Here is a 22,579-nt window from a genome sequence, read left to right on the forward strand (position 1 = left end):
GAGAGAGAGAGAGAGAGAGAGAGAGAACAGCATTGATCATCAGCTACAGGTGGACAGCTCAAATAGCTTTTATTTCAAACTCTCTCACAGGGGCGTCCCTTTCCAATCAGACCAAACGGTGCCAGTTATAATCTTTAACAGAGAGACCTGCTCCACTCAACACAAGAACACACGCACATGCATTTCTCTCTCTGTTTTCATTTGACAGTAAAAGTTTCTCAAAGGTTGTATGTTGGACTCTGTGTGAATAATCTTTAATCCACAGAAGCGATTCGTTGCACAAGGGTTGTTTGTGGTGGAAAAGGCTCTACTGACTTTATGAGAAGGTAATAAAGAACTGATAAGAACCTTTGACTCAAAGATTCATTGAAGGCATCCTGCAAATAACGCTGTGTAGACAGGTCATAAAGCACATGTACTGTAGAAACAACATCAAGAAACAGTGTGTATATTAACAAGTCAATTTGATTAATTTTATGTATTAATAAGTCAAAGCAAAGTTCACCCAAAAATGAAAATTCCGTCATTAATCAGAATTACTCTTTAGTTGTTCCAAACCTATACATTTCTTTGTTTGGTTGAACACAAAGAAAGATATTTCTGGGACATTATTGACTACTATTGTAGGAAAAATTAAAATGGTAGTTAAAGGGGCCTCAGAACTTTTTGCTTTCCTAAATTCCTCAAAATATCTTATTTTGTGTTAAACAGAGCCTATATATATATATATATACTATGGTAGTCAGTGATGGCCAAGAAATGTCAATTGGTAACATTCTTCCAAATATCTTTCTTCGTGTTCATCAGAACAAAGAAATGTATACGGGTTTGGAACAACCTGAGGGTGAGTAAATCATGACAGAATTTTCATTTTTGGGTGAACTGTCCCTTTAATTCTGAAAATCCTGCTTCTACGAGGTTAGTCAGTAAATAATTATAAAGTAAATAATAGTAAATAATTCAGCAAGATCTAAAACATTAACTAAATAAATAAAATAAAAAAGATAGACGGCGAGTGACGTCATGTCGAAGCGGAGGAAACGCATAAAGTTTTGTCAAACAAACATCGGTGACGTCACGGTGTCATGGCGGCGAGCGGTGCGGCTGTGTCAGTTTTAACTCCGAACGGCAGAAGACAGACAGTGAAAGTGTCTCCAAACACCCCGTTACTGCAGGTGAGAGAGACTTTATTTAACACACAGACACTTAACATACGTGCGCTTGACATGACAAGAGCTTTAGCATTAGCATTAAACTCGCAGTGACTGTTATAAACACACGAGCTGTTGACTCATCCATACGATCATACAACAATAAACAAATGTTTTCTTACCATACCATAATCATACGTGTTCATCGTAATCAATCATTATAACCATACCTGTTATAAGAACATATGACACGAAAATCTGATGTGTCATGACTGATGATTCATTGTTGTGTCAAACTATAGTCTTTTGATTTGGGGGGGCTAGAGAAAGAAAAGTCCCCACAAACCACCGCGCGTGTAACATGCACTCTTTAGGAATGTCAGACAGTGTTGTGAAACAGTGTTGGAGACAGAGCCGGTGTGACATGAATGACACGAGATAAATGACTGTCTTTAATGAGTAAAAATGAAATATATGAATAATGCTGCCGCGACATTTCCATCTGCAGGTTCTTGAGGATGTGTGCAAGAAACACGGCTTTAATCCTGATGAATATGGACTCAAGTGAGTATAAACTGAACCTGTATCATCATCATCACACAATAGAATTGTGTTGAAATAAGTGTGTTTGTGTCTGTTTTTCACGTTTACTGGCATGTTCCTGTCATGTCTGTGCAGCACATGTAAACGGCGTGTTTCCCAGCTCATTGTCTCTTTGTCTGCAGGTTTCAGAGGAATGTGCTGGATTTAACTCTCCAGTGGCGGTTTGCCAGTCTGCCAAATAATGCCAAACTGGAGGTTGTGCCCTGTTCACGTCATCAGACAGGAGCAGAGAGCGTGGTGTGTGTAAACTTCATCATCGTACACCAGTCCAGAGCTTCCTGTCATCATCACCTTCACTCGAGCAGTGCAGATGCTCTATTAAACACGTGGAGTTTAGGCTTGATATGAAGGAACGTGTTGTTTAATTGGGTGTGTTTGATTGGACTAAATCTGTCAGAAGGCGCTGGTGTGTGATGATATGATGATTCAGTGTTATATTCATCACTGATGGGCTGTGTCATGTGTGCGTGGACAGGTTTAATATCATATCAAAATATTCAGAACCTTGATTGATTTCTTACTTCAAAACATTGATCTATTTATCTTCATTTATTTGTGAGTGAATTTATTTATTTATCCCCACACACACTTCTGACACTTTTCATAAGTGTGCAACATAGGTTATTGTTTACATTTTATCCGAAGACCTTAGGATTTATTTAGCTTGGGATGTCAAACTAAATATGACATCAGCTAGTTTCTTTTCATTGTATTGTGTGGGAATGATTTGTTATATGAACCCTGCATGAATCTCAACTCTGCTTTCCTGACACTCGTTGTGTCTGATTCCTGTTGTTTACACTGGAGCTAAAGCATCAACACTTTCCTGACGGTGTTTACCTCCTGTCGCACGGTTATTTACCTCAGCGTGTGATGGATGAGCAGTGTTGTTGATGGTTGTGGAGTTCACAGGAAGGGCTGTGTGACATCAGAGCTCGGGGCTCTGCGGTAGGCCACTGACTGATGACATCACGAGTGCTCAGCGGTCATCCACACGTGTCCTCTGGGCCACCCACAGCCAAACACCCAACACACCCCCGGCCGTCCTGGTGTGAGACGTGCAGTCGGAGCTTTGTTCCCATCTGCGCCGTTTCACTCGCAAGAATGTGTTTACAGCGCTGAGATAAAAGAGCGGTCGTAAAGCATGATGGGTAACCAGCATCCTCGCCCTCCACTCATGTTTCAGGCGTTTAGAATGTGGTTTGGATCGGCTGGACGAGACCATCCACACAGTACATACGAGATGGATTCATGATCGCTCAAGTTTCTCATGAAGGTTTTCTTTGTGTGTGTGTGTGTGTGTGTGTTGTGATTCAGGTTCGAATCGCCCTGCAGTTAGAGGACGGCTCACGTCTCCAGGGACATTTCTCCAGCGGGCAGACTTTGTGGGATCTCCTGACGCACTTTCCTGGGATCAGGTGTGCTGTGAACATGTGTTGTAGTTGGTGTTTGTTGATATTGAAGGAACCCGGAACAGAATCTAGTTGTGGTTTTAAAGTGGGAACGCTCCGTGGGCCTTTTTCTGATCTCCAGACACCGCTGCCAAGTTCTTTCAACATGTTCCCCATGCTTCCACACGCCTCTTGCGTCCAGAGGCTCCTCCCCTGGCCTGCAGACTCCTCCCGTTGTTTCCAAAGACTCCGCCCTGGTTCATCTTGTCCAGCTGTGTTTTATTTTGCCGTGCCGAGGCACACACGTGTGTGTTCTCTTCCTGACGTGTGTTCTCTTCACAGGCCGTCTGGAGTCACGCCCGTGTGTGTATACATGAGAGATGAGGTGTGTTTACACTTCACCTGCTGTTCGACATGCCTTCTCTAAATGTGATCAAACAGTGTGCTTCATGATGTCCACTTCTGCAGATCAGCGGCGAGGCGGCGCTGAAGAAAACCTCTCTGAAGTCTCTGGGTCTCACAGGAGGAAGTGCCATCATACGGTGAGCTTGATGTCAGATGGATGGTAGCGATGACGATAACCTTGATAACCGTGGGTTTGTTTCTGTTTGGTAGATATGTGCTCAAAACCGCCTCTGCTTCAGGTGACCTCACTGATGCCGTCGCCACACCAACGGAGGCTGTCGCCAAAGCAACCGAATCGCCGTCTCCTCCTCCAGAAACACCCACCCTCCCTGTTTCTGTGGAAACTCCAGCTCCACCCGCAGAGGCCACGCCCCCGGTGAACCAGACACTTCCTGTCAGACAGGAAGAGGAGGAGCCTCACAAAGTCCAAGAGCAAAGCGTGCGACCCAAAGCTAGACCAGCTGCTGACCAGCGGGATCTGGTGACACAAACAGATGAAGAGCGGCCGGGGACATCCCAACAACAGCACGGCTCCGCCCACCCGGCCACGCCCACTAACTTTGTGCCATTTTCTGGAGGCGGTCAGCGTCTGGGGGGAGCCGGGACGAGTGGACTGAAGACCTCCACATCATGGACATCATCTGTGTCCGCCAGCCCACCTAAAGCCAAAAAACCCAAACCAAACCATGAAGTCAAAGTGAGACTCGGAAGTCTTTTCCTTCTTTTATTAAAAGAATGTCTGTTTGTTTGTTGTTTTCCTTTCATGCATCTGTCTGTCTCTCAAAGCATCTGCTGTCCATTTGTTTGGAGAGACAGACGGTGTGTTTTTATTGTGTCTGAATTCAATCACGCATCACGTCACACAAGCGCTCACAGTTTCCAGACGTCTTGTGTTTGTTTCTCTCTAAACACGCACACACACACACTTTAGAAGCTGTGTTTGTGAGGACTTCTCATAGACGATATGATGATCATATTTACTAAATCCTTCCGTCTAAGCCCTCACACAGGCCTGTGGACGTGATTGGTTTGGCTGTATTTCTGATGATGTCATCTCTCTGTGCTCTGTTCAGTCTGTTGACAGGGAGCCGCTGATCTTTCATCTGGACTCAGGGTCCCGTCGCCATGACGACACAGAACTTCCTGATGAGTTTTTTGAGGTGACGGTGGATGACGTGAGGAAGAGATTTGCACAGCTGAAGAGTGAGAGGTGAATAATACACACACACACACACACACACGCACACACACAATCACACACACACACACACACACTCAACACACACGCACACACGCACACACACACACACACACACACACACGCACACACACACACACATGAGCTGTGTGAAAGAGATTCATCATTGAACACTGGACACATACAGCAGACGTTTCATCAGCCGTCTGTGAGAATGTGTAACATTCAGTAACAGTGAGCAATAACATTTCATCACCCGACGGCTGACGGGAAGATTTTCATTCTCTAGGTGATGTCCTGGCACAGATACACGCAACCCTGAGACTGACACACTTTATATTACAGCAAAATGTGTGTGTGTGTGTGTGTGGGAAGGGTAAACCCTACGGTATGGGGACAAAATGTCCCCACAAAGATGGCAATATCCAAAATCCTTGTCCTTGTGGGGACATTTTTTTGTCCCCATGAGGAAACAAGCTTATAAATCATACAGAATTCACTTTTGTGAAAATGTAAAAGAGCAGACAGTTGTGTGTGATCGTTAGGGTTAGGGGTAGGGAATATGATATATAGTTTGTACTGTATAAAAACCATTGCGTCTATGGAATGTCCCCATAAAACGTGGAAACCCAACATGTGTGTGTGTGTGTGTGTGTGTGTGTGTGTGTAGATGTGTGTGTTTGTAGGTGCATTTTTGTGCATGTGTAATTGTGTATGTGCGCGCATGTGTGTGTGTTACCGTTGTCCAAACATGAGAGTGGATTTGGTCTCAGCATCATTGAAGGCTGATGGGGAGCAGCAGATGAACATAGTGGTCCTGCAGTTTCCCCCGAGTGAATCCTGCAGGATCCGTGTCATTTTACTGTCTCTGTATGGTACATGAGTCTTCTGCACACACACACACACACACACACACACCACACACACACACACACATCAGAAACACACACCCTAGACTCGTGTCAAAAACATTTTTTCTTTTCAGAGATTCCTAAGTATTAGAAATCGAGGACAGAGAGGATACCATAGCCTCAGTACAGAAGACACACCTGACACTACACCTCATGCTGTGCGTGTGTGTGTATGTGTTGGGTGTGTGTGTGTGTCGGTGTGTGTGTGTGTGTGTGTGTGTGTGTTTGGTGTGTGTGTGTTGTGGTGTGTGTGTGTGTGTGGTGTGTGTGTGTGTGTGTGGTGTGCTGTGCTGTGTGTGTGTGTGTGTGTGTGTGCGTGGTGCGTGTGTGTGTGTGTGTGTGTGGTGTGTGTGGTTCATGTTTGTATATCCCGGTGGGGACCTAAACCTGAATACACACCAACACATGGGGACTCGTGTCACGTGGGGACCAAAATTGAGGTCCTCATGGGCACAAAAGCTAATAAATTGTACAGAACAATATTTTTTACNACACACACACACACACACACACACACACACACACAAACACACACACACACACACACATACACACACACACACACACACACACACACACAACACACACACACACACACACACACAACACACACACACACACACACACAACACACACACACACACACACACACACACACACCCCACACACACACACAACACACACACACACACACACACACACGCACACACACACCACACACACACACACACAGCACACAGCACACACACACAGCAACACACACACACACAACCACACACGCACACACACACACACACACACAACACACACACACACACACACATACACACACACACACACACACACACACACACACACACACACACACACACACACACACACACACACACACACACACACACAAACACACACACACACGCACACACACATGCACACACGCACAAACAAGCTCACACAAACAGCACACATCACACACACACACACACACACACGCACGCACGCACACACGCACACACACACACACACACACACACACACACACACACACACACACCACACCATCACACGAGTTCTCATACGACATTCATGTTGATTTCACACAATAAATACTGAAAAACCCTTGTCCTGTGTGTGTGTGTGTGTGTGTGTGGTGTGTGCGCGTGTGTGCGCGTGTATTGTGTGTGTTGTGATTGAGTGTGTTGTGAGTGAGTGTGTGTTGTGAGTGTGTGTGTGTATTGTGTGTGTTTGTGTGTGCATTGTGTGTTGTGAGTGAGTGCGTGTTGTGAGTGTGTGTGTTGTGAGTGTTTGTGTGTTGTAAGTGTTTCTGTGTTGTGTGTGTGTGTGTATTGTGAGTGAATGTGTGTTGTGAGTGTGTGTGTGTATTGTGTGTTGTGTGTGTTGTGATTGGTTGTGTGTTGTGAGTGTGTGTGTTGTGAGTGTTTGTGTGTTGTGAGTGTTTGTGTGTGTTGTGATTGGTTGTGTGTTGTGAGTGTGTGTGTTGTGAGTGTTTGTGTGTTGTGAGTGAATGTGTTGTGAGTGTGTATTGTGTGTGTTGTGAATGAGTGAGTGTGTGTGTGTATTGTGAGTGTTTGTGTGTGTATTGTGTGTTGTGAGTGAGTGAGTGTGTGTTGTGAGTGTTTGTGTGTATTGTGATTGAGTGTGTGTTGTGAGTGTGTGTGTTGTGAGTGTTTGTGTGTTGTGAGTGTGTATTGTGTGTGTTGTGAGTGTTTGTGTGTGTGTTGTGAGTGAGTGTGTGTTGTGAGTGTGTGTGTGTGTTGTGAGTGTTTGTGTGTTGTGTGTGTAGTGTGTGTGCATTGTGTGTGTGTTGTGAGTGAGTGAGTGTGTGTGTATTGTGAGTGTTTGTGTGTTGTGAGTGTGTGCTGTGAGTGTGTGTGTGTTGTGAGTGAGTGAGTGAGTGAGTGAGTGAGTGAGTGAGTGCGTGTGTGTTGTGAGTGTTTGTGTGTTGTAAGTGTTTGTGTGTTGTGTGTGCATTGTGTGTGTGTTGTGAGTGAGTGAGTGAGTGCGTGTGTGTTGTGAGTGTTTGTGTGTGTGTTGTGAGTGTGTGTGTGTGTGCATTGTGTGTGTGTTGTGAGTGAGTGAGTGAGTGAGTGTGTGTGTATTGTGAGTGTTTGTGTGTTGTGAGTGAGTGTGTGCTGTGAGTGTGTGTGTGTTGTGAGTGAGTGAGTGAGTGAGTGTGTGTGTATTGTGAGTGTTTGTGTGTTGTGAGTGAGTGAGTGTGTGCTGTGAGTGTGTGTGTGTGTGTTCTATGAGTGCGTGTGTGTGTTATGAGTGTGTGTGTTACGTGAGTGTGGAGTGTGTGTGTGTGTGTTGTGTATGTAGTGTGTAGTGTGTGTTCACAATGAGCGTGTGTGTGCTTCTATGAGTGCGTGTGTGTGTGTTGATGAGTCGTGGTAGTGTGTTCGTCATGCTGTGTTGGTGTTGTCGTGCTATAAGTGTTGTGTGTGTAGTGAGTGTGTGTGTGTCTTGGTGCGTTTGTGCTGTGTGTGAGTGTGTGTGTGTGTGTTCATGTTTGTATATCCCGGTGGGGACCTAAACCTGAATACACACCAACACATGGGGACTCGTGTCACCGTGGGGACCAAAATTGAGGTCCTCATGGGCACAAAAGCTTAATAAATTGTACAGAACAATATTTTTTACAAAATCTAAAAATGCAAAAAGTGTTCTATGATCTTTAGGTTTAGGGATAGGGTTAGGGATAGGGGATAGAATATACAGTTTGTACAGTATAAAAACATTACGCCTATGGACTGTCCCCACGGGGATAGTAAACCAGAGCGGTCGTGATGGGTTGTGTTGTTTAGGAGAGAGAACTCTTGAAGAATCTCTCTCATGACTAAATCGCTCAGAGAGGCCTCAGATGAAGAAGGTGCTGGAGCAGTAGTCCAAAGAGTGAGAGCGCCTGTGTGACGACACGTCATGCCATCTGTGGTCATTTGTGATGGGCTGATGCCTGATTTGCTGCGGGGGGGGGGGGTGTGGGGATGGTTATGTGTGATGATTGCACGTTGATGTCACGGTGTCAGGTAGTGTTAAGGTTTCAGTTTCCAGGACGCGCAGGGTCTGCAGGGCTGTCTTCACACGCTGCTGAGACAATCAGATGACGTTGAGTGCTTAACATTCTTTAGTGGTTGTTAACGCATATTTGAAATAGTGTTATCATTATATTGAAAAATACGTTATAAAACTGAGTCAGCTATTATCAGTTTCCAGTATGAGGTTTTACTGGCCAGATTAACAGCATGCATTGCAGTATAAAACACAGTCTCAGTGTATTTGAGATTTTGTCTGCCAGTTGGATCGAGACATTTCAGGTTCACATACTCACGCTGGCCGAATACCACAAATGAATTTACGCTGTGTGGGATTACACACACACGCAGCAACACGAGAACACCACTGACCGCACCAAAGCACACACATTGCACACGCACGCAGCACTCACTAGCTCACACAAACAAACACACAGCAACAGAGAGAAACTTGATGTTCTTATCAAAGGATCACATAGAAAACATTCTTTAGCCCGTTTCAGAAAGACCCTGATCCACAGATCCACAAAGATCCACAGATCATCATGAACTTCAGGGATTTGTAATGCCAAACAGAATGTGTGTGTGTGTGTGTGTGTGTGTGTTTAGTGCGTGGTGTGTGTGTGTGTGTGTGTGGGAAGGGTAAACCCTACGGTATGGGGACAAAATGTCCCCACAAAGATGGCAATATCCAAAATCCTTGTCCTTGTGGGGACATTTTTTTGTCCCCATGAGGAAACAAGCTTATAAATCATACAGAATTCACTTTTGTGAAAATGTAAAAGAGCAGACAGTTGTGTGTGATCGTTAGGGTTAGGGGTAGGGAATATGATATATAGTTTGTACTGTATAAAAACCATTGCGTCTATGGAATGTCCCCATAAAACGTGGAAACCCAACATGTGTGTGTGTGTGTGTGTGTGTGTGTGTGTGTAGATGTGTGTGTTTGTAGGTGCATTTTTGTGCATGTGTAATTGTGTATGTGCGCGCATGTGTGTGTGTTACCGTTGTCCAAACATGAGAGTGGATTTGGTCTCAGCATCATTGAAGGCTGATGGGGAGCAGCAGATGAACATAGTGGTCCTGCAGTTTCCCCCGAGTGAATCCTGCAGGATCCGTGTCATTTTACTGTCTCTGTATGGTACATGAGTCTTCTGCACACACACACACACACACACACACACCACACAGACACACACACATGTCAAGAACAAAGCACCCTCGCGACTCGTGTCACAAAAGCATGGTTTTTCTTTCAGAGAATTGCCTAGATATTAGAAATCGTCAGGAGCAGGAAGGGGGGGGGGGGGGTTGGATGCCCATGAGCCCCAGACAGAAGACACACACTGACACTACACCTCATGCGTGCGGTGGGTGATATGTGTGGTGTGTGTGTATGTGGCGCGTGTGTGTGTGTGTGTGTGTGTGTCATTGGTGTGTGTGTGTGTGCGTGTGTGTGTGTGTGTGTGTGTGTGTGTGTGTGTGTGTGTGTGCGTGCTTGTGTGATGTGTGTGTGTGCGTGCGTGCGTGCTGTGTGTGTGGTCGTGTGTGTGTAGTGGTGTGTGTGGTTCATGTTTGTATATCCCCGGTGGGGGACCTAAACCTGAATACCACACCAACACATGGGGGACTCGCTGTGCCGCGTGGGGACAAAATTGAGGTCCTCATGGGGGCACAAAAGCTAATTAAATTATGTTACAAGAACAATATTTTTTCAATTATAAAATAGGTAAAAGTGTTCATATGATCTTTGAGGTTGTATGGATAGGGTTAGGAGTAGGGGATACAATATACAGTTGATACAGTTATAAAAAGCATTGACGCCTAGTGGACGGTTCCCACGGGGGTCATAGTCAACCAAAGGCCTGGTGTGGGTTGTGATTGTTTGTGTGTGTGTGTGTGGGTGTGTGTGTGTGTGAAATCTAAAAATGCAAAAAGTGTTCTATGATCTTTAGGTTTAGGGATAGGGTTAGGGATAGGGGATAGAATATACAGTTTGTACAGTATAAAAACATTACGCCTATGGACTGTCCCCACGGGGATAGTCAACCAAAGCCTGTGTGTGTGTGTGTGTGTGTGTGTGTGTGTGTGTGTGTGTGGGTGGGTTGTTAAAAAAACGAGTTATTAAAATGTGAAAAATGATTGATCATCATGTAATTATCACATTTTCATTAATCACAAATTTTTTTACTCATAAATTCTCTGTCTGTCCGTCACAGGCGAGTCTTTTCCCCGCTGCTGTGGTGTATTTTGGCTCTGATGTGAGAACAGGTTTGTTAACATCTCTTTCATCTGCTGTCCAAAACAATGTCATCAACTTAATCTCGTTTACTGGAAGCACAGAGTGCATTCTGGGTAACAGAGGGATTCTCATTCATCTGATATAGTTCAAGTGCTGTGATGTGAGGCTGTAACGTCAGTGTGTAGTTCAGATGTATTTACAGTCATGTGTGTGATTTCACAGAGCGTTATCTGCGCAGTGATTTGCTGGATGGCAGTGTCTCCGCCCTGCAGGCAGATGAGGTCATCACAGGGTAAATCTCTTTCTACAGATTCACATGTATTTCTAATGTTAGCTGCTCATGACAGACAGTGGAGAGAATTCTGTGGATGTGTATCACGAGCGATCTGATGAGATTATACAGCTGCAGATGTTCTGCTACCTGAATAAATGATGAACATTTAAAACTGCAGAAAAGAATCACACACACACACACACACTGCTTACTACTCATACACGCACGCACACACACATGTCTGGTTTATTTATTATCCCCGTGGGGACAGTCCATAGGCGTAATGTTTTTATACTGTACAAACTGTATATTCTATCCCCTATCCCTAACCCTATCCCTAAACCTAAAGATCATAGAACACTTTTTGCATTTTTAGATTTGTAAAAAATATTGTTCTGTACAATTTATTAGCTTTTTTGCCCCTGGGGACCTCAATTTTGGTCCCCACAGTGACACGAGTCCCCATGTGTTGGTGTGTATTCAGGTTTAGGTCCCCACCGGGATATACAAACATCCTTCCACACACACACACTGCTTACTACACGCACACACACACACACTGCTTACTACTCATACACACACACACATTTGGGTTCTTTCCGGGAGCGTCGTCATTCTTCCCACTGGAATTCCTTTGAGGTTCCGGCCCAATGTGACATTCCGATGGTTGTTTCCTCAAACATCCGCTCTAAAGATAGCGACTGCTTTCCTAGAAACCCCTCCAGCACACACACATCAAAGCAAATGTTGTTTCCTGTTGTGTCTGATGTGTAAACACACACACACACACACACACACAGAGCTCTTGAGTCATGGCCGGTCGTGTGTATAATTGTGCTGTTGTGACACCAGACGCCATTCAGACGCAACACAACTTTGAACTTGTTTTTATCTTGACACGCTGTTTTACACACACACACACACGAGACAGTCCCATCAGTCAGATGAGAAAGTGTTGAAGATAAACTCAGTTCAGGAGTTTGTGGACTACTCAAGCATCCTGACACACATGAATTCACATGAGATTAAAGTCGTACAGGAAGTCTCTTCTGAGAGATGAAAGTGTTTTCACCGGCGTGACACTCGAGAGGTCGTGACCTTTGACCTGTATCAGTCACATGAAAGCGGTCAGAGCTGAACACATGCACTTCCTCCTAAACACACACACACACATGAGGAATGATGAAGTGATTTTCCTCTCATCCATCACACACACACACACACACACACACTCATTCTGTGTGTGTGTGTGTGTGTGTGTGTGTGTGTGTGTGTGTGTGTGTGTGTGTGTGTGTGTGTGTGTGTGTGTGACAGCTGTATGCCGCGCTCTCCTCCTCCTCCCGTCTCTTCATCTGTGACCTCTGAAGATGTTCTTGAAGACGATGTGTCATCATCTGGTTCCTCCGGTCAGCAGAGGGCGATGGAGGACGAGTCAGCGCACAAACTTGTGAAAACGGAACCCAGTCAAGTACCCAAGTGGCTGAAACTGCCAGGTGTGTTTTTCTCATGAAACACTCATAAGGACTCTCGCTTTATTCTCTTTTACACATTCTGTTATTGTGTCCTGTTTTATTTCTTCAGTGTGATGATGTTTAATACTGGCTTCTGATTGGCTGGAAGGTGTGCATTAAAACCGTTGACTGCACGGCTAGTTCCAGTCAGTTTGATCAATGTTTGAAACTCATTTTCACCTGTCTGATTAAAGTGACGCTGTAGACATGAAGAACAGCTTTAACTTGGCAAATGACCGTGGTATAAGCGCCGGCTTTGCGTCGTGCGTTAAAGGCTAGCTCTTCATGTGTTCTTCTTCACGTGAGGGTCTGACTCTGGTGAATGTTTCATGTTTTTTCTCATGTGTTTTCAGGTAAGAAGTGACTGGAGACGTGACTGATGTCTGGAGTGACACAGCTGTGCCATTACAGATGTACATTCATTTTTCACTATAATTCATCCTGTAACAAATAAAATCAGTGTCAATTGGCAATCGAATTTGCTCATTTTTTTGTCTCTTGTGTGTTTTGTTGTAAAGTTTTTGTTTGAACATAATTTGTTTGTTTTCTTGAGCTGTTGAGCATCTCAGGCTCACAGTGTGATCAGTATGAACACTGTGTGTGTGTTTGATGGATCTGGTCAGATGTGATTAAGATCTGATGTTTAATGTCAGTGTGTGGAGTGTCACATTAACCACTGAAACAGCAGCAGCACTTTAGTCTTCAGTAGATGTGTTCAGTGCTCACACACACACACACTGCCCGTCTGAGAGCACTTCAAAGTGTCCGCTGGGTGGTGGTGGGGGGTCTGTGCCCCCAGCAGTGTCATTCACTGTTAATGATGTCCAGCTGTGACGGCTCTGTGAAGACGGAGCGATGCGTTTGATGATGAACTGAAGACACTGAACGCACCTGCTGACCGCTTGAAGGACCCTAAACGGGTGACTCCTCGAGTGTCCTCACTTTAACACAATAAACATCAAATCTAATAATAAATGCAATACTGATTGAGACTAAATTGACCAACTTTTTACTTTATAGATGCTTGTGAAACAGCTAATTTACAAATACTTTTCATTTGTATTGCACCTAGACTACAAGTGATACTGATAGTCTCGTATTAGCACATTTTATTAGTTGATGAAAGAACGTCTAAAACTAGTTCTTTATTCCCTTACAAAACATAACTGTGGTTTAAAATAAAAAAGGTCCGTGTAGTAAAACCATGGTTACCACAAAACAACTATAGTTATAAAACCTAACTATCAGTATAAATCCATGGTTTTGCCAATAGTAATCAATGCACCAAAAAAAACTGCATGTTTACACTTTTACCAATAAAAAAACATAGAGTTTAAGTGAACTTGACATCATGCTTACAGTTTACCATTCATACAGTATATTATGTTTAGGTGTTCTACTGTGAACACTATTTTTACTTTTTTTTTTTTTAAGTAAATGTCTATGATCAGTGTGTGTATAAAGAAGATCAGATTCAGTTCCATATAGGTGTTTGATTTACTCTAAACTATTCCACTTTAAAGCTGAACATGTTACTGTGCCAATTAATACAACACCATCTCAAACTATGTGAAAAAAGTATTTCATTATCAAAAAATATCATCACAACTACAAGTCAAGTAGGGCAGACTGGGGACGGTTGCAACATATTTTTGTATTTCCTTCAGTTTCTCTGAGACTGTTTTTAGTAGAAAGCCAAACTTTTAATAAAACCCACATCTGTCAGCTACCCTACACTGCTGTAACGTGTGTATAGTATGTATGATAATATACGCACAATTTATACTTGAACAGACAAAGTCAAAAGTAGCAACTGACCCCATAACAGGGGACAATTGCAACATTCATTCAAGTGTAATACAAATATTCCATGACATAATTTAGCAATTTCTTTATTTTATTTGTGAACAAATCAAATAAAAAGTTAAACTGGCAAAATGTTTTAAATAAAAAAACAAGATACTGAAATGCTTCTAGCGCACTTCTCTGAACTGAACTGTGTTGTTTGTTTGTGTGTGAACAGTTAAATTGACTGTATAAAGATTCAATTGAAATGAGCAGCAAACCATGTTTATTATTTAGTATTATTATTATAATTAGGCTACATTGTGGTCTAGTCTGACAGTAAAGGTGATAGAGTTCTTTATTAATCCATAAAACTACAATTGTATTATGTTAATATGAGCAGTTTTTACATCACTGTTGTCATAACATGTTGCAACTGTCCCTACACTGGCATGGCTTTAGCTAGCTAGACACAAGAGCTTTGACACTTGCTAGCAATGCCTTTAAGAAGCTAAATGATATGCAAGTATAATGCTTTACACAAACAGAAAATCTGAGCATTAAAAAATACCTTTTCCTCTTGACATTTGGTTTGGCTAGAAGGAATGGTCACATTTATCAGATTTTCTCCAGAAGGGTGGAGGGGCTGACTGAGCATCATTCATCAATAAGCCATGTGGCAACCGTCCCCAGTCTCCCCACACACCTCATTATACCTTTACAGAGTTGAGCTTCATCAAAGATACAAGCATAGAGCAAATACACGTAATTTTTCTGTCAGTAGAAGTCCTATTTAACTATATTTCTGACAAGTACATAAAAAGTAGACTAAAGGGATTTTTTTATTTTTAAGTAGGCCTACATCAGCAGCGCACTTGAATAAACTTCTTTTTGTAAAGGAATGCAAAAGTAAGTTTGTGAAGAGCTGAAATCTTGACTTCGATCTGATGAAACATGTCGTGTATTAAAGATCGTGAGTTTTCATGTAAATGTGTGTGAATCCGAACAGGGCAGATTCTGAATGAACGGACTTTAAGGTCCCTCTAGTGGTCTGTTAATGTTAATGAGTATTTTGAGCTGGATTTCCGACAGATGGCAGTACAGACCCAGCAATCACTCACAGCAACTGAGAAACATCCGCCGTCCAGCGTACAGGTGTGCGCGCGCCTTGAATATAAATGCTATTTAAATGACACCTGTTGACAGAAACATTATCATTGTTTGATGTATTTTACATCTAATGTTACACAATTGTTGTTGAATAGCGTCTGGTGTTCAATCATCCTGAAAGAAGATTTCACTTCATTGGCTGCCAGTTGCCGCTGGCCTTCACCCCTTTACCTTAAAGGGACAGTTCATCCAAAAATGAAAAATCTCTCATCATTTACTCACCCTCAGGTTGTTTCAAACCCGTATACATTTTTTTTGTTCTGTTAAACACAGAGAAAGATATTTGGAAGAATGTTAGCCATTTGCAGTTCTGGGACATCATCCACTACCATAGTAGGAAAAATATTGTATTTTTTTTGTTCTGTTGAACACGTAATGAGCCGTTTTGAAGAATTTAGGGAGAAAAACAGTTGTGGGGCACCTTTGACTACCATTTAACTCTTCCTACTATGGCAGTGAATGATGTCCCGGAAGTGAAAATTACTAACATTCTTCCAAATATCTTTCATTTATACAGGTCTGAAATGACATGAGGGTGAGTGAATGATGACAGAATTTTCATTTTTGGGTGCACTGTCCCTTTAACTCACTGCTCCAGATCTACATCCCCTCCCGTCATCTTCAGTCTGAAAGTGAGCGACACCTGGTTGTTCCATCACAGCGAGGCACCAAACCGCTTGCAAAAACCTTCAGTCGAACTGTCAGTGTCCACCTGAGCCACAGCATCCTTCACAACTTTCAAATAAACAACTCAAAACACACCTGTTCCGCATTTATCTGACTAACCAATAACTGTCTATGTTTTATGTCTATAATAAAAATGTCTTTCGTGTTGTTCATTCTCTCCCTTGCTTCAGTTTTAATCTCCTACTAACATGGCTTGTAAACTATCGGTACTGTTGTTCTAAAATGTTCTATGCTCCTGGATAAAATGTCATTGTAAGGAATATGAGTTCAGCACTACTAGTCTCGTGTTTAGACTTAAACTGAAAATTCTGTCATCGTTGATTCTCTCTCATGTGTTTTTCAACCTGTATGACAGACTCTTTCTTCAGTGGAAGACTCAACTCAACTCAACTCAACTCAACTCAACTTTATTTATATAGCGCTTTTACAATTTTCATTGTTACAAAGCAGCTGTACATGAGACACATTGACTACAAGCAAAACAATCAAAGTTGTACCTGCAAAAACAAGAAAAGGTTGAAAACACAGAAGACAGACACACCCACACACAAAACACTCCACACACACAACACGCACACACACCAACACACACAGACACAGAGACACACACACACACACACACACACACACACACACGTACGTACACAGACAAGTACGCACACACACACACGCTCAGTGAGAGCACACATTTAGGATAAAGGAGAGAGAAGCACAGGTCAAATATAACAGATAATAAATTCCTATATGCAATATTAATTAAGTAAAACTTTAAGATTCTAAAGCAGCCCCCCCGGTCAGGCAGATAGTGCAAAAACAGTATGCAAACGGTGGCGAGGAACCCAAAACTCTAATCGAGAAAAAAAACCTCAGGAGAACCCAGGCCCAACCAGGGGATTCCAGTTCCCCTCTGGCAAAAGCTGCTGCCTCTGCACAAGCTCCAGAGAACTTGCACAACAAGGCTAAATAAAATAAATAAACTTAATAATAAAATAAATTATAGTTTAAGATTATCATTAATAATCTAATAGCATTTGAAGTTTTGTGGTGAAGACATGTCAAGAGACCGCGTCCTTCTTTATCCAGCTCTATCATCTCAGCTCTTGTCAGGTCCCCACTTCCCATTCTCCGCTCTACCATCAGGTCAGGCCATGAACTGCATCCTGCTCGCTGTGGTAACCTTGGAACAATGAGACAAGACTGGCTGAGAGTAGAGTACTGTTCTGTACTCTTTGATGCAACAAGTACATCAGTTGTGTTTTTGGTTCCGGTTGATCTAACTAATGCAGCCTAAACCCTCTGAAGATTTATATTATGGAAGAGTAGTGTATGCAAGATTAAAAAGATGCGTCTTTAGTCTAGATTTAAACTGACAGAGTGTGTCTGCCTCCCGGACAGTGCAGGGAAGACTATTCCAAAGTTTAGGCGCTAGATAGGAAAAGGATCTACCACCTGCACTTGATTTTGAAATTCTAGGTATTACCAACTGACAGGACGCCTGAGAGCGTAATGCACGTGAAGGACTGTAATACAAAAGGAGTTCATTCAAGTACTGAGGAGCTAAACCATGTAAGGCTTTATAGGTAATAAGCAAGATTTTAAAGTTAACGCGATGCTTTATAGGTAACCAGTGCAAGGTTGACAGAACCGGGCTAATATGTTCATACTTTTTTGTACGTGTAAGAACTCGAGCTGCCGCGTTTTGGACCAATTGGAGTTTTTGTAATAAGCCTGCAGGGCAACCACCTAACAGTGCATTACCTAACAAGACAAACGAAGATATTTTGAGAAATGTCTCAGTGGTTTCGGGAAGTCAATAGGGTTCAGTGTTGTTCTTCAAAGCCTCTTCTTTTGTGTTCTGAAGAAGAAAGAAACTCAGTCGTTTTATGTTTACACCTGTGCTGTGTCATGCAAACTTTCTTTTGCAGTAGAATGATTGACAGATGTCACAGTGGTTGTTCAACTCATCGTGAAGGTTTCTTTAAGAACAGATGTTTGTGCACTCTTATAATTAAAGGTGCTTAAAAGGTTGTTCACAGCGATGCCGTAGAAGAACCATTTCTGGTTCCACAACAGAAGCATTCAGTCAAAGGTCCTTTAAAGAACCCTCTCTTTATCACTTTTGTATAATCTAAAGAACCGTTTTTCTCCTCAAAGAACCTTTTGTGAAACAGAGGTCAAAGGTTCTTTAGGGGCCAAACAGACAGAACGCGTTTTTCCATTCCAAAGCACTGCTTTCCCATTGTTTTTCTATGTAAACACGCGTTTGACGGACGTGCATGACCGTACGCTCGCGTCTTTTGAAGCGCCTCGCACACGAGCGCCGCGTTTTTAAGATGCCGTGTTCAGACTTGACTCTTTTTTTGAAGCTGCTAGCATCTGTTTAACATTATAATCCTATGGAGTAAGGTGCGATCACACAGAACGCGCTTTTCATGTTCGAAAACGCGAGGCGCGCTGCGCTGCTCATTTGGTGACTCTTTGAAAAGAGCAGCGCGCAGCGTTTTTTTTATGTTGCTAGGTAACCCGAAACAGCCACAACAAGTTTCTCCTCCATGTCTCCAGGCGTTCCGAGCATCTGTAAACTTCCGTTGCCACAAGGGAAGCCCCGCCTCTCCACTCATTCGATTGGACAATGGAAAAAAGCGCACATGACGTCAAGCGCTTTTCTGCTCAGGGTTGAGTTGAGAAAACGCTCCCTGCCAACTGAAAACAATTCAAAAGAGGCGCGTCTCACAGCAAAAGACGCGTTCTGTCTGATCAGGCCCACCGTGTTTTCAAAAAACGTCTTGAGCGCTTTTTTTAAACGCTAGCGTCTTTTTCTGCAGCTCAGAGCGTCTTTTGAGGTTGAAAAAAGTTCAACTTTTCTGAAAAAAACCGCCCTACATCAAGCTCCTGTTGCACAGCTAACCAATGGCAGAGACCTGTCGTTTCCATAAAAACATGCGAGGAACGTGATTGGTCGAGTAGGCTCAAACTCGAAAAAATAAAATGGCGGCCGAAACGCCCGGTGGAGCATAGTTTTGTATAAATGTAAGTTTAATTTTCACTTTCAGCAACTTCTGATTGCATTTCTAGCGAGAAATTAGTATTGTAGTTTTTAAATATATGATTAGTTATTGCAAAGACGCTCTCTGTTTGTAATTCAAATAGACTTTTGTTACGCTGTCTATCTGTTTCTCTGGGGTGCCTTCGTGCACGCTGCCTCCGAAGTCATGGCGTTCGGCTGCTACTTGTAACCAAACGCCTTTTTTACTAAAAAAGCGCCTTTGTCAATTTTGTCTTGTCAAAGAAGTCAATTCTGAACACGGCCTCAATTTAAAAATTCAACCTTTACATTAGGGGTCTTCAACTACTTTTCTTTGAGGGCCAGATTCCAAAAGTATAAATAGGATGCAGGCCAGTTTTTTACCATATTCTCATTTCTTCTGTTATTTTGTTTTTCTGTTATTTATTGCGTTTTGTGCCTTTTATACTGTTTTTGTTGCTGTTACTTATAGGCCATGATTAAAACATGCACACAAATATTCAGTATTCAGTATTGCATTCAGTATTTGTGCCTTTTCATGATATTCAATTAAAAGGGATATTGTCTTTTTAATTGTATTTTATATTCCTTAATGCGTTACTTTACCCCAAAATTGCTACTAATTTAGCGGAAAACGCGAGCCGCACCGCTTTCTCTCTTCAAATGACCCGCTGCACTCCGAAAAGTCGAACTATTTCCATCTCGATGCGGCGCCTAGAAAAATGTGCCGCGTCGCCCCCTGTTTGCGCGCGCCTGCAGCGCGTCTACATTTAAAAAGAAGGAATATGCGCGCGGAATGTGACTCGGGCCAAAAATGGAAGCAAAAGGTTGTTCATCGAGTGTGTGTGAGGAGGAAACCCTGACAGACTCTCTGCTGTGTCTATATATAAAGCCCGTGAGTGTCCATCTTTATGAAGGCTTGTCTATAGATGGCATCTGCTCGCACCCACACACATTCCACCCTGCCACACCCCTCACGAAATAACAACCCCCCCCAGACACCCACGAGAGAAAGTCCTGCCGTCTGTACGGCCACATGAAGAACTCTCGGGTCTCACATCGACTGCTGCTAAAGAAACTGCATGGAGGAGTGAGTGATGCACTTGTGTTGTGTCTGTGATCGGGTGATTTTGACAGCTGTGGTTTGTGACAGATCGTGAGCCACACGCTCCAAAACCAGACAGAATGAGAGGACAACATTTAAACCACCCGAGGCCAAGTGTGTGACTCTCCAGACCAACAGATTCAATTCAACCACTGGTTTCTTAATGAAGATCTTACCGAACATCCTTGTGACAGGTGAGAGAAGACCTTTGGCACACACACCTAATCAGAGTTGGTAATTCAGAAAGTTCTGGAGTCTTGATGAGGAGAAATCCAGAGTTTGATATCTCAGACATGAATGCTTCAGACGGACGTCAGTTAAACAGAGCTGCAGTTCTGTCTCCTACAGGAGCGGCCCGTTTGTGTCAGCTGACTCTGGGCTGTACCGTCATCTCATTGGTTGTTCACACTGCCGGATACAGCGCCACCTATGGGACTTTCTGTATGGCGGTCTGGAGTTCGTGCTTCGCCGTCACGGGAGTGGTTTTTGTGTTGGACGTGACGCGTCTTCACACGTGTCTTCCCGTGTCCTGGGAGAACGCCACCGTGACGTTCGCTGCTCTGGCCGTCCTGCTCACCCTCACGGCCTCGACGGTCTATCCCGTGTACTTCTTGAGCTCGGAGTGTCCTCGCGACAGCTGAGAGATAAGAAACTTTCGGATCGCGGTCACTGTGTGCTCTTGGGCGGCGTGTGTGGCGTACGGAGCGGAGGTGCACCTGTCACGTGGTAAACCCGGTCACACCGTGGGTTACATGGCGACGCCCTCTGGGATCCTGAAGGTGGTGCAGAGCTTCACGGGATGTCTCATTTTTGGGTTGCTGGCCAACGGGAGTGATTTTTCCAGCCACGGCGGGACCATCTTCTGCGTGGTGGTGTTTGTGTTGTGTTTCAGCGTGACTGTAGTGGTGGTGGTTCTGACCGTCTCCGGACGCACCGCTCTCCTGCCGCTGCCCTTCCAGCGGTTTGTGGCGGTGTACACGTTCACGGCGGTGTTGCTGTACCTCAGCGCGGCCGTCCTTTGGCCCGTCTTCTGTTTCGACAAAAAGTACGGAAGACCCCTCAGACCGCAGGGCTGTCCCAGAGGCAAGTGCTCATGGGACGTGAAACTCGGCGTGACCGTCCTCTGCTTTATTAACCTCACGCTGTACATCGCCGACCTCGTCTGTTCGCAGAGGAAAACGTCTGTGTGGCGGTACCCACGCGTGTAGAGTCCGCGGTCATTCTCATCTCAGAGAATGTTCACTCGCTACAAATAAAGAATATGCTCATACCACGGTTTGATCGATGACTGTTGTCGCTCACAGGGTGTGCTTTCATAATCTCAGCTGTGTCTCAGATGTTTCTCCTCAAATAAACGAGAGTCTGGAGGTGTAAGGAATGTAGATTGTAGAGGTGAAATCATCTGGATATGTTTGAGGTCATATTGCGATCTTGATTGCAGCTCAGTGTGACGCATTATTGACATCTCTCCTGACACACACATTTCTGACTCTTTTTCTCAGGAGAAACATCAGAGACGCACACGAGACTTGAGCAAACGTTTCTGTTTGCTTTCCATTTATACATAACTGAGATATGTTTCTTTCTTCTGGGTGTTCATATTCATATTTGTGATTCATATACATTACGGCCGGACTGTATGAGTGTTCTGTACTGGAGAATATCTTTCAGTAGTTGCTGGAAATCCAATGGTTTTTATATTATTTGTAATGTTTTGTTAAATCAGTAAATGTATTGTAAGGTTTGATTTGCTGATTATTTGTTGTTTAGTGATGGACACACAGCTGTATGAACGTTGTGATCCATCAGCACATCTCTCTCACACACACCTGCTCTTCTTCTTCTTCTCTAGTGTTTGTCATGTTGTCTGATGTTCACTTCAGTTCTGTTCTTCTGCTGGAGAGACAATCACATCTCACTCACTTTACTGCACTTATGCGTCTCTTCATCTTACACTCCGTTATGTTTAGTTTAGCTGCATGAAACAATGATTTCTTTCTTACATGTGTTTTTGTGTAATAAAATAAAGCTTTGTGTCATTTGGTCTTTATAGAAGTGTGTGTGTGTG

At 43.5% G+C, this 22,579-nt stretch overlaps 1 protein-coding gene and 1 pseudogene across 2 annotated transcripts; both read left to right on the forward strand.

Moving 5' to 3' along the window:
• The first annotated feature begins 1,065 nt into the window (after window positions 1-1,065).
• aspscr1 (ASPSCR1 tether for SLC2A4, UBX domain containing) lies at window positions 1,066-13,219 on the forward strand. 2 transcript variants are annotated; one of them, XM_057362710.1, is made up of 10 exons: window positions 1,066-1,175; window positions 1,660-1,715; window positions 1,877-1,991; window positions 3,072-3,172; window positions 3,488-3,530; window positions 3,614-3,687; window positions 3,761-4,247; window positions 4,624-4,760; window positions 12,543-12,721; window positions 13,093-13,219. In XM_057362710.1, the coding sequence occupies exons 1-10, from the start codon at window positions 1,086-1,088 to the stop codon at window positions 13,101-13,103; spliced, it is 1,293 nt and encodes a 430-aa protein (XP_057218693.1). In that variant the 5' UTR covers window positions 1,066-1,085; the 3' UTR covers window positions 13,104-13,219. The 2 variants fall into 2 exon arrangements, with proteins under 2 accessions (XP_057218693.1, XP_057218694.1); XM_057362711.1 differs by lacking the exons at window positions 12,543-12,721; window positions 13,093-13,219 and adding an exon at window positions 8,489-8,536.
• A 6,674-nt stretch (window positions 13,220-19,893) lies between these two features.
• On the forward strand, window positions 19,894-22,579 carry LOC130571726 (myeloid-associated differentiation marker-like protein 2; annotated as a pseudogene).

Source organism: Triplophysa rosa, linkage group LG20 (assembly GCF_024868665.1).
Source record: "Triplophysa rosa linkage group LG20, Trosa_1v2, whole genome shotgun sequence".
Taxonomy (NCBI): Eukaryota; Metazoa; Chordata; class Actinopteri; order Cypriniformes; family Nemacheilidae; genus Triplophysa; species Triplophysa rosa.